Source organism: Labrus mixtus, chromosome 14 (assembly GCF_963584025.1).
Source record: "Labrus mixtus chromosome 14, fLabMix1.1, whole genome shotgun sequence".
Lineage (NCBI taxonomy): Eukaryota > Metazoa > Chordata > Actinopteri > Labriformes > Labridae > Labrus > Labrus mixtus.
Genome location: NC_083625.1, coordinates 25,152,445 through 25,163,965, shown reverse-complemented (window position 1 = coordinate 25,163,965; position 11,521 = coordinate 25,152,445). Strand labels below are relative to the sequence as shown.

General features: G+C 37.2%; 1 protein-coding gene across 1 annotated transcript; it reads left to right on the top strand.

Annotated features, from left to right (window-relative positions):
- Nucleotides 1-6,187: 6,187 nt before the first annotated feature.
- hmgn1b (high mobility group nucleosome binding domain 1b) lies at nucleotides 6,188-9,437 on the top strand. The gene is made up of 6 exons (XM_061055951.1): nucleotides 6,188-6,372; nucleotides 7,767-7,793; nucleotides 7,942-7,971; nucleotides 8,059-8,097; nucleotides 8,206-8,325; nucleotides 8,425-9,437. Exons 1-6 carry the CDS (start codon nucleotides 6,358-6,360, stop codon nucleotides 8,488-8,490), a joined length of 297 nt encoding a protein of 98 aa, XP_060911934.1. The 5' UTR covers nucleotides 6,188-6,357; the 3' UTR covers nucleotides 8,491-9,437.
- Nucleotides 9,438-11,521: the final 2,084 nt, after the last annotated feature.

The following is an 11,521-nucleotide window of genomic DNA, read 5'->3' as shown; positions in this document are numbered from 1 at the left end:
TTCCCTCTTTAAAATACGTTTTTGTGTGTTTTCTGTTTTCTGTTCCAGTCTGTTTGGTTAAGCTGTAGGCTACCCCCGTCCCCTGTGTCATACTTTTAGATCCTTATGTTACAGTTTAAAGATGTTTTTTTCCTCAAATGGGGGTTGGAATACCCTATGGGGGTTCCTAAGTATAGATACCTATAGATTTGGAGGGAAACTTGCATAAGTCTATATGCTTACTACAGTCTAAGTAGTATAATGGTCGAATGATTTAGTAAAGTTGATCTTCATACAAGTGTAGCTGCAGCTTTTTGACCTCTTCAACCTTTTTTAATGTTCATGCACCTTTAGTTGTTTAAGTTGTGCCAGAAAATCCCACTCTGTTCCTATATACTACTAAATACGAAGCAGTCCTGCAAAACGATTAAAACGATGGTATAGCCTTGGATGTTATTACATGATTTGCATAGAATGAAGAGTCTTTAGGTAACTGTTTGTCAGATGGTGTCAGAGGGTTGTATTATATCTCCTCCAAACATGTGGGCTAACTTTAGAGGGTTATTACTGAACTAAGATGAAAGACTCACTGGTTTGTGTGATGTGTGTTTGAAGAAAACCAGTGTTGGAAAAACTCCATAATCACTGAGTAAAGCTGGAATACCAGGATTCGAACATAATTATAAAAAATAGATTCTAAGTATTATCAGCTTGATGCAATATCACAAAAAGTAGGCTAATGTTAAACTACTTTACTTAAGTAGCTACATGTTTCTGTTAACATACCACTATTTTATCAGATTTCTAATTTCCTTAAGATGATCAAATACTGCACAGAAACCCTTATTGCACATTGTTTTTTAAGCAGCAGAACTGCAGCTTTCCAGGCTGTATTTGTGCAGGATTGATATGAATTCAACTAAGGGGAAGTATGTTTTTGTGGTGATTGGACCAGCACATAGCTTGGTTACAAAGTTACAGTCGTCGCTGTATCAATCAATCAATCAATGAAACTTTATTTATACACCACCTTTTAGACAAATTAAATTGCAGTTCAAAGTGCTTTACAAGAGTGCAGAAAAGTTATTGATGAAAAAGTAGTTTCTGAAATCATTGAGAGACTAATGCACACCAATAAGAATTAAAAAAATATATAAAAATGAAAAAATAAATTATGACACATAAAAGCAATAAGATATTAAAATTAATACATAGGAGAAGAATATTTAAGATTATAATAGGATAAAAAAGACAATACAATAATGTTAAGATTTGAATTTATATAAAGCACTTTATAAAAGCCAGACTGAATAATCAGACCATCAGGAAGGTTGTTCCACAGTCTCGGAGCGTAACAGCAGAAAGCAGCATCACCAAAGGTTTTTGTCCTGCTGTACTGGGCCATGAAATGATGAAATGATAACACCAACCTGTCCTGACAATATGTTGGCTGTGAAACAATGTTTTTCACACTGCTTCATCGTAAACTGTCCCTAGACCCTTAAAGTACAACATTCTTATTCAGGTTATTTCTGTATCACTGACCACATCAGACATATGAAGGAAAGGCCACGCTCTTCTTCTGTTGATTTGGGTGCGATTACATAAAGTCAGTACATGCACCACCTCTGTAATTCACCTTTAGCTCCAAATGAGATGGGATCAGTAACTTTGTGTACTTTTTAGAGTTAGGAAGTCATGTAAGGGTTTAAAAGTGTTTGAACTTTCACTGCAGACAACAATAGCGTCACAGTCTGTTAAATGAAGGTAGCTGTTCTGCAACCAAGAGATACAGGTATCTGATTAATGCATCACCTATTGTCTTCCATCAAGTTGTCCGTCAGTATAGGGTGAAGTAAACTCTTGATATCATTACCATAATAATGGTGAAAGCATCAGCATGTGACTGGGCCTAATTGTTTACACCTCTGTGCCCACAAAGGAGTGGTCAGAATCATTTTATTTGAACAAACTGTGGGAATCTGCAGGGTGTCAAATTGGGGTCTTTCTGCAAATTTGCAACCCACAAGAACATCACACCCTGCAGTCTCTGTCTCTAAAAAAGTCATTAATGTGAATAGAGAACTAGAATGAGGTGACTGAGATCATTATAACAGTGTAGGACTGATTCACTGAACTTATCAGGAAGTAGTTTTCCAGTCTATTCCAAACAGTACCTCCAGAACAGGCTTTTAGGTTTCTATATATTCAACAGTATAAGCCACAGAGTCAGAGATCGGACCTGTGTGTATTCGACCATTTGTTAGTGGTTAAAAGTCGCAGACAGGTGTGACGTGGTCGGAGGGCTACTCCAAACAAATTCAAATTCAATGTGTTCTGAAACTGTTGCTGAATGCAGCCCTGCAGGACATGTCAGCTCACTGTGAATCTGGCCTGTTTGTTAAAAGGGTTTCACACCAGATACCAGATTGTATGTCCCAGTGAGACGGACTGCTCCCAGTGATACCTTCAAACTCAAAGTACAAGTGGGAATTGAAAAAGTGGTGTAATTCTGGATGTTTTTACTTGTGGATTGAATCAGTTCATTTGACCTGTACTACCAAGTGCAACACTACAGACCCACAGGAGGAGACCGTGCAGACATAGGGGTCATCAAGCCTAACTTCAAATATCTATTGTTGTTTGTTTACAGACTTCAGGAGTCCATTCTGTTTACAACACTGAGAGTTGGGTGTACATTATCACTTTTTAAAAACAATTCATTGCATTATAGAAATCATTCCAGTTGTTAGGTTCAAAGAAAAATGTGAATTACATGTGGTTTTGCTTTCTGAAACTCATGGTTGAGATGTGGACTCTTTAAAGTGACGGATACCTGGTCGACCTGAGAACACATTTAAACTCTGAGTTTAGAGGAAACTTTTATTTTATGATTGGACCTATGACGATGTTGCAGGTTAAATCATTACCAAGTAAAAAGCAGAATAAAACATTACAAAAAGTTTTTAAAAAATGACAGTTTAGTGTTAAAACATGCATGTTTGCAATCCATTGCTAACAAAAGAATATTGGAAATACACATCAATACTTTTTGATACCACTTGTTTTAAAACAATTCAATCTCTGTTATTTAATTATCAATAGTATTGTTCCCAAGCTTACATAAAACTGAAACAAAAGCTGCTGCAAAGGAAAGAGAGAGAGAGAGCACTGACAACTAGGACAATGTGTTTAGGAGGAGTTCACCTGCACATTGTTTTGTAATTAAAAAACAAGAATGATCCAATATTGGGTGCGTAGGATTTCTATTTTTGTTGCCTTGGTATCTGAACAGGTAACGATATTTTTTTAGTTTGACTAGAATCGTATCAATGTTTAAAAATCTGGTATCGTGACAACCCTTTAGCAAACTGGCTACTGACCACTGATTAACATACAACCAGTACCTAGCTCCCTTTGTGATTGATAGTGTTGCACAACACCTGAGCTAACACTTAAATTAGCTTGCTAGCTACACTTGCTAGTTTTCTCTTATAGGCGAGTAACTGGTTCTTTTAGCTATGAAATTCTCTTGGGACTTAGCTGTCAGTAATGGCCTATAAACATACTGTACAAGAGATAAAATTAATAAAATATGATAGAAATGTGTCAGGGAATTGTCTGAAATGTGGTGTAACAGATTCATTGATTCATTCTTTTTGGGACTGTTGTCAAATTCAGAAAGTTTGTTCTGAAAGCGAGCGCTGATTATCTGAGCTTTTGGAAATACAAATTCATTTCGATCCAGCACTTTGCATTTCTCAGGATATTACAAACAATAGCGTGCGACATCCACTTAGTTGGAATATTCTTTTTTCCTCAATTATATTTAAGAAAATATTGCTACAACATTGGAAATCTACATCTCCTCCTACACCGAAACACTGGAAAAATGAACTGTTCTATTATATGAACCTGGAAAAGACAAGAGCCACTGAAAGGAATAAAGTAATACAATTTGAAAACACATAGGGGAAAGTTAAGCACTAAACTCATAAAAAAATGAAAAAGTGAATCAGCTTACCTTCCTGTACTACATGTTTTGTTGCTTCCACAGATTGGCTGCAATGCTATAAAGACACTACATATGAATTGCTGTAAACTATTTAATTTTATGGAGATTGTGTAAGTCCTCGTTATACTTTGATGATTTGTGATGTGTGTATTATTTTTGTTGGAAAATGCAAAATAAAATATTATTTAAAAAAAAGTAATGGCCTACGAGTCATGGTGTCACCCTAAAATATGCCCCATGCCCTGTATTTTCAAAAGCAGGTTACTTCTCAGTTTCTGATCAAACAGGAAGCAGGGAAAAGTTTTGTAGGTTAGATTTGGTACTTAATAACATTTTGACATTACTGCAGTGCAACATTATAAAGAGCTTCAAACCCTGAGCTGACATCACAGGAAAAAGGCTGCCTATAGTGAACATTGGGGACTCACTATTGGGTTACAGAAGGCTCTAAAAATGATTTGCAAAAAATACAAAAGGATCCAAGACAAAACAACGCCAATCAGATCCTAAAATGATGCACAACACAAAAATAACAATTAATTTAGCCAGTTACAACAGAAGCCGACTTTTGGATATATATTTAGGCATAATCACAAAGTTCTTTAAGACTGTCAGCAGATAAACTTAAAGCACCTCTTCAAAGCATATCAAAACCTTTAGGGGTCTTTTATGGTAAACGTCTGTTAAAAAAGGAACAATCTTTGAGATAGGCTAATAAAAGTTGGAAACTGTTCTATTGGTCCTAATAAATAAACAAACACATACTGTTGTAGGCTATATAGGGTATCATGTAACTCAAACCAATGCTTACAGTACAGATACAACGATGAGTGTCATATCAGCTGTGATGAAATCAAATAGTCTAAACAGCAAAGCATCCACAAATAGGTTGATCAATAAACTGCAAAACTCTTCACCTAACACTTGTTCTTTTCTTTCTTTCTCAGGTCGTCAAAATAATATTTAAATGTAATTGAATTTATTTGAAGTTATCATCCATCTACACAGAGTATGCCTTCAAATCTCTCCATGTTTGATCCTTGGATCCTGCAGTATCTGAAGGCACATTTATCAAATCTCAAAACACAGTATTGACGTTACACGGTTGTGCCAGTAGGTCACTTGAAAACTACTAGTTTGCTCTTTTTCTCACTTTCTTGAGAATGTATTATATTTTAATTGAGTCAAAATGATGGGATGCCCTCAGTGATTCCTAAACTAGGGTTATATGAATAAGTCTAATATAAAGCAGGCTCACAACACAGACAAATCTTTGTCCTCACAGATAGTTTTGACAATTAATAGAGACCATATGGGAAGGAAATGCTCAATAAGTTCACATCTCCTCCTCGTTATAACTGCTATATGGACTGAGAGGAGCCTATGGGGGGTTTATAACAGATTGTAGTCTGTGACATGTCTTTTAAATCAGTACCTAAGATTATGTAGAAACACTTACAATAAAGAAAACATGTCGGACTGACGGTCTCCTTTCACTCTGACTATGCTCAGGGTCTCCTCAAAGCAGAGAACAAATAAGCGCTAACACGGTCAGGGCAGTTTGTGTCTGCATCTTTCACTCGGGGGAAATGAATGAACCTTACGTGCTGAAATGTCTGAAATGACTTCAAGACTTGAGACACAGCGGTGGTTTCCACTAAAGCCATGTGCACATGAAGCAGGACGGATACTACCCTGCAGAAAGCGGACTGCTCCTTCAGGGCACACAAATGCTAAGAGCTGTATCTGCTCGTATCCTGTCGCCATTTTCCCAAGCTAAAATACAAAAGACTTGGCTGAAGGAGCACACACCCCTTTTTCTAATCTTCCACTGATACACATGGCTTTAGTCGCTGTCTGGGAGACACATAGTTAGGTTTTTACTTTGAAGATGTTTCACTGTAAAAGCTCGGTTATTCTTTCATACAAAATGTGGTGACGACAATAAGGTGAAGGGCACAGTTAAAGACAATTTGCCTCGTTAAAGCAGATGGTTGCACATGGACAAATAGCTCGCCGCATTTGGTAACTGACGTGTGACGTATCCAAACAGGTACAAGCCCGGATTTGAAATCGTGTTGCTGACCACAGCGGTGTCCATTCAGCGACGCGCGGGGGCGGGACTTAGCCCCGTCAATCACTGTGGAAGTATAACAGTTTGAATAGGGTGGGAGGGGGAGAATCCAATCCGGTTTGAGCTAGTTTTTCTTCCTATGGAACATTAACGTCTCGCAGCGCCGTGTTAGACTGTATTATTGGCACAGCTTTATCCTGAATATACCACTGTGTGTTTTGCTTCTGTACCGAGTTACATTTAGTTCAGTTTTTCTTCCTTAAGAAAAACAACCCCACACAAACCAACCATGCCTAGAAAGAGAGTGAGTAGACCGACATCTTTCATGCATTCAGTGATACAGCGTTTATAACCCACAACTGCAATGTGTTCAATGGGCTCGTTACAGAGCCATAGTTGTTTGTAATGTTGTTTAAAAATGTCCGTGTTTTCTTGTTGGTAATCGTCTTAAGTAAGCGCCGTGCAGCGCGGAGTTTTAGTTGTGTTTGTAGCGTCTGTTTTGATTTCCTCAAGTGGCTGATTCTTGGTCTGTTCTCATGCAGTGATTATCTTTGTGCCAATTGGTTTTTCCGTGTGCATAGGGTTAATTTACCGCAGGATTGTGATATGCACGAATGCAAATGTGAATTTATGCAGTTTTAATGCATCGTGGGACATAGCAGAGCCCTTTTCTGTGTCGACGGAGGGGCTTTTTTTCTGCAGAGAAAGTTGGCGGCATATTGATTGTTTCCAATTGGGGGTCGTCACGCTGGAAATGAAAGTTTCTCTTGCAAAATAAAGCGTTTTGTAGTAGTAATGCCACGGTATTGTGCACGATTTCAGTTTACATAATAATAATATTGCTCGTTTTATGAGCACTTTTATTGTTTATTTGGTTTTTTTTCCGCTAGAGAAACGAGTCTAACGTGTTTTTATCGTGTACAATGTTTGCGGTATGCATGTGTACTTTCTGTTCCCACCCTGGGTTTCCCCCCCGGTGATCATGCATTTCTTAGAAGGCGTTCGTCGTGTAGGCTTTCTGTGTTTTGTCGGCTCAGGCCACTCGTAGGTTATGCAATGGCGAGCCTCCGTCAGAGAAGCGCTGCTCTTGTTGCTGGGGGTTTTAGGAGAATCTGCTAGCACATCGACGTAGTCTCTTTTTCAAATTCATGGCGGGAACACGCTCTACATTGCTCGTTTTTTTTTCCTCCCTCCGTTCGCTGGCAATCCCATTTTATTACCAATGAATGGTAGGAGAAGGAGGCGGAGTCCGTCCCCTCCTCCATCGGACAGAGAGCATGAGGACATAACGCTGTTTGAAACGACGACACGCTTTCAAACCCGGGCATGACTTTAAACACTTTCTGAATGTTTTTTATTCGTCCGCGAGCAAAAGTAGTCCCCAAAGGAGTTTACATGTAACGTGTGATTGTGATAATTACAACAACTGTTATCATGCTGATAAGTCTCCATATGAGTTCTGTTTGAGACATTTTCTTGGTTATTGTTTCCTTTGTGCCAAAAGCTAGAAGCCAATCATATTGCTTGCTCCCAACTAAAACATGCATGATACTACATGCACAGCCATAGGCTAATATTCTGTGCGAAAACGCCCACTTTTGGGTTACATAACACTCCTATGCCCCCTCTCCCCCACCAACATCTTAACCCAACAACTTCAGTCAACTTCCCTAATTTGAATCTTTCCTTCTTCTACAGAATGCCGCTGCAGGAGACGAGTCAGAGGTAAGGATTGATCAGAATATCATACTATAAAAACATAATGTTGGAGGGTTTTTTTTTTTTAAAGCAATTAAACACCAAACCACCAGGGGTCAGCAACATGCCAAGTCTGAAGTTTGAAAGTAACCCCCCTGTCTTTTCTTCTCTGCAGCCCAAGAGGAGGTCTCTCAGGTTGGAAAATGTAAGTGCAGACAAGTCCAGACTCTCTCAGACAAAAAGTGTACCGCATTCCTCCTGCTGACATTTATGTTTTGTTCCCCCCCCCCAGCTATCTGAAACAAAGACCGAGGTGAAACCAAAGCAAAAGGTAAGATCTTGTTTTGATTAGTTATGATAAAACATGCACACTGTACGGCCAACAGGAGACACACAGACTAACATGTTTAATAACATGTGTAATATTTTTTGTTTACAGAAGGCACCAGTTAAGGCCAAGAAAGTCAAGGAGGTAGAGAAGGCGAAGCCTGAGGAGAAAGAACCAGAGGCCCCTGCAGAGAATGGCGAAGCCAAAGCTGAGGAGGAAGTTGAGGAAGAAGTAAGTTTCAGAAAATAAATTCTAAACATGTAAAATAAAGATTTTCAACATGTTGATCCAACTTGTTGACACCCTGTTTTTTTCTTCTTCTCTTTTCAGGCACCAGCTACAGAAGAAGCAGCTGACGATAAAGAAGAAGAAGAAGAGGAGGAGGCAGCAGAATAACATCTCCACGTCTTTTACCAGTGCTCCCTGTACCTCTTTTCTTGTACAATTCAGGGGAATATTTTTATCAACTATTTTCTAAATACAGGTTTTTTAGTAGTTTGATTGTAGAGAACACTTTTTTTTAATGAAAGAAAAAAAAAGTCAATTTGGAGACGGGAATTTCATCACATCCCACAATTTTGCATCGCCATAGAAAATTGCGGTCATTGTTGTTACTGTTGGTGGATTTCATTTTAGTTTTAAATGTGAAGGAGGGGAGGGTGCAGGCCAGGTTACGGCGACAACACGCACGCACAACGGAGGAGCTGGGGAAACAACGGGAAGAGATTTGCCTGCGTGGATTACATTCCATATGCTTTATAAGGGACAGTGTTTGTAATCTGTGCTGGGGTGGGGATGGACAAAGTCACAGGGCAACTCATTGTTTTATTGTTTATGATGAAGAACAGTGTTTTAGAATGTTTGTATGCTTTGTTCCTCTATGTTAACTCTTGTACTCATGCAGTTTTCTTAACCAATTTGATCAATAAAAGCTAAAATAGCTAGTACTGGAGCTCTCCTATCAGAACTGTGCATCGCGTGTGTTGGTTGTGTCTCTGTTCTGTGATAGCATCGCAATAAATTTGTATAGCTGCTGTGAAAAGGGTTTTCAATCTTTCTATATGCAGTGTGTCATGGTACATTGTACGGATGGTAAAAATGGAATTTGTTTTCTTAGCTAAGCTAATGGGGTGTGTAACCATAATAAAAACATCTGTTGAAACTGGCCTCTTAAAGGCCTCCAGGCAAACTACTTTTATTTGAGATGTCAAATGCATACCAGCAGTAGCAATATTCATGTACGTTTTAGGTATCTGTATCAAATACAAGTGTGCAGTTTATTTTTTTGTTTATAGGTGTACCTGTGTATTGATTGTTAACAAAACAATAAAACTCGGTTGGTAGTTGTTGCACTCTCATTACGTAAAGATGTTTCGAGTGGATTGATGAAACATAAAGGGTCAAATTTTCAAATTAAAATATTGACAGTGAATGAATCCTAAAAGTTAGACTTAATGATAAAGCAGTGCAAGTTAAACACTAACCGACGTGCGCCAATGTCAAGGTTTTTAATTCTTAATCATTCAAGTAATCAAGTATGTAACATGCAATATATCATGTAAATAATGGAATACTGTTTCACCGCATGTGGGAATAAACGTGTAGATATCCATCAAAGCTGGATGTAGAAGTGAAGGGTGTATGTATTTTTTTGTTGTTGCTCTAACTATCGATCAATGTATTTTTTTTTTTAAATCAGCCTTAGTGTCTTTGATATACTCCATGACAGCCGTAAAAAAAGTAGTGATTTCTAAGTTCATTTGACCTTATGCAAGACGTGAAAGAAGGCACTGATCATGTTAAGATGTGATGGATGTTTCACATTCATTTGTGAATAAAGGTACATTTGGAGTCATGTATTACAGACAGAAGGGGGGTTAGTGCTCCTTCTATAGCACCTTCAAGAAGTATTCAATAAAACAGTCAAAGCATGATTAGAGGAAACTTTCCATGTCACCTTAAAACAGTTTAATATGAAAGCCAACACTTGACAACAGAGAGGGAATAGTTTCAGCACCATGGACAGTTTCACATTGGACCATCCCAAGTGAGTCAGCTGATGTATTTAATGCATTGTCTTATTGTTTCTGATTTCATATATATATAAATGTCGTTTTAAAAAAGTTTGCTTCTTATCTCAGCGTCTGTGAAAGTAAACAAACCCTCGTTGAAACACGGCCGGCCAACGACTGCACATTTACTTCCGGCTCCGCTGTGATTGGTGGAAGAGAAAGTACGGCGGGACGTACACACAGGTATCAGGTTATCCCTTGCTTACACACATACATACACACTGTTACACATTTCACCACAAAGACATCGTAACCTTGATATTTTAGCCGTGTGGTCAATACGACTATGAGGGACAAAAAAATGACTAAAGTATAAATAAATAAATGTTGGGAGAAATGCATACAATAATATATAAATAATTAATTAAATAAATGCATCAATAAATATATAAATAAATATATAAATGAAAACAATACATCAATGAATAAATAATAAATACACTTTGTTAATGAAAAAGGCTATTTATATATTTTGTACATGTATTTATTCATTTATTAGCGTATTTCTACAGTTATATATGTATCAATGCATACATTTCCACATTAATTGAGTTATTAATTTATCTCCGTATTTGTACATTTACACATCTATTTATTTATGTGTCCAGGTCATAAGAGGAAAAGTATATATGTAATATATATGCTTCTGTCTGTTTTTCAAAATTGACCAATCCTACTTCAGTAATGTTAGGACGGCCCACTTAATTTACATATTTACTTTTCCTTGTACAACATGGACACAGAAATACATAAATAAAGATATGAATATATTTATTTATATAAATATATGAATATATTTATTTATATATTATTTTTTATATGAATTTTTGCATTTATTTATATATATATTTATTTATATATTTATTGATGCATTTATTTAATTATTTATTTATTTATACATTATTGTATGCATTTCTCCCAACATTTATTTATTTATACTTAAGTCATTTTTTGTCCCTCATATACAACATCAACTAATGTAAACAGAAATAACAACGATACATCGACCACCATTTCTAAACTGCTCTGTGTGTGTTGATAATGGGCTATATATTTCACCGACCAATAACAGTCAATATCTTTTATTGGTCGTTGCGTGACATTAAAATGATTTTTTATTACCAGTCTTAATTCTTAAATCTGCCATCGAAAACTCTCAGAGTTTCCATGTTGTCTTACACTGGAGGACAAGACACACCAGTCTTTTATCTTCTGTCGTCTATGAGATGACCCTGCCTTTATTTGGGACAGGTCTTTAATCACTGTCAGAAAAAACTCTTATGCACATCAGAGACAGGAATGACTGTAACATTATAAATTTACACCAGGAAGAATATTTAACAGTGCTCAAAGTT

What these genes read in the sequence shown, in the direction of transcription:
- hmgn1b (XM_061055951.1), top strand. An exon ending in GGTCTCTCAGGTTGGAAAAT is followed by an intron (nt 7,972 to 8,058) that starts GTAAGTGCAGAC and finishes CCCCCCCCCCAG; the next exon opens with CTATCTGAAACAAAGACCGA. An exon ending in AGGAGGAAGTTGAGGAAGAA is followed by an intron (nt 8,326 to 8,424) that starts GTAAGTTTCAGA and finishes TTCTCTTTTCAG; the next exon opens with GCACCAGCTACAGAAGAAGC.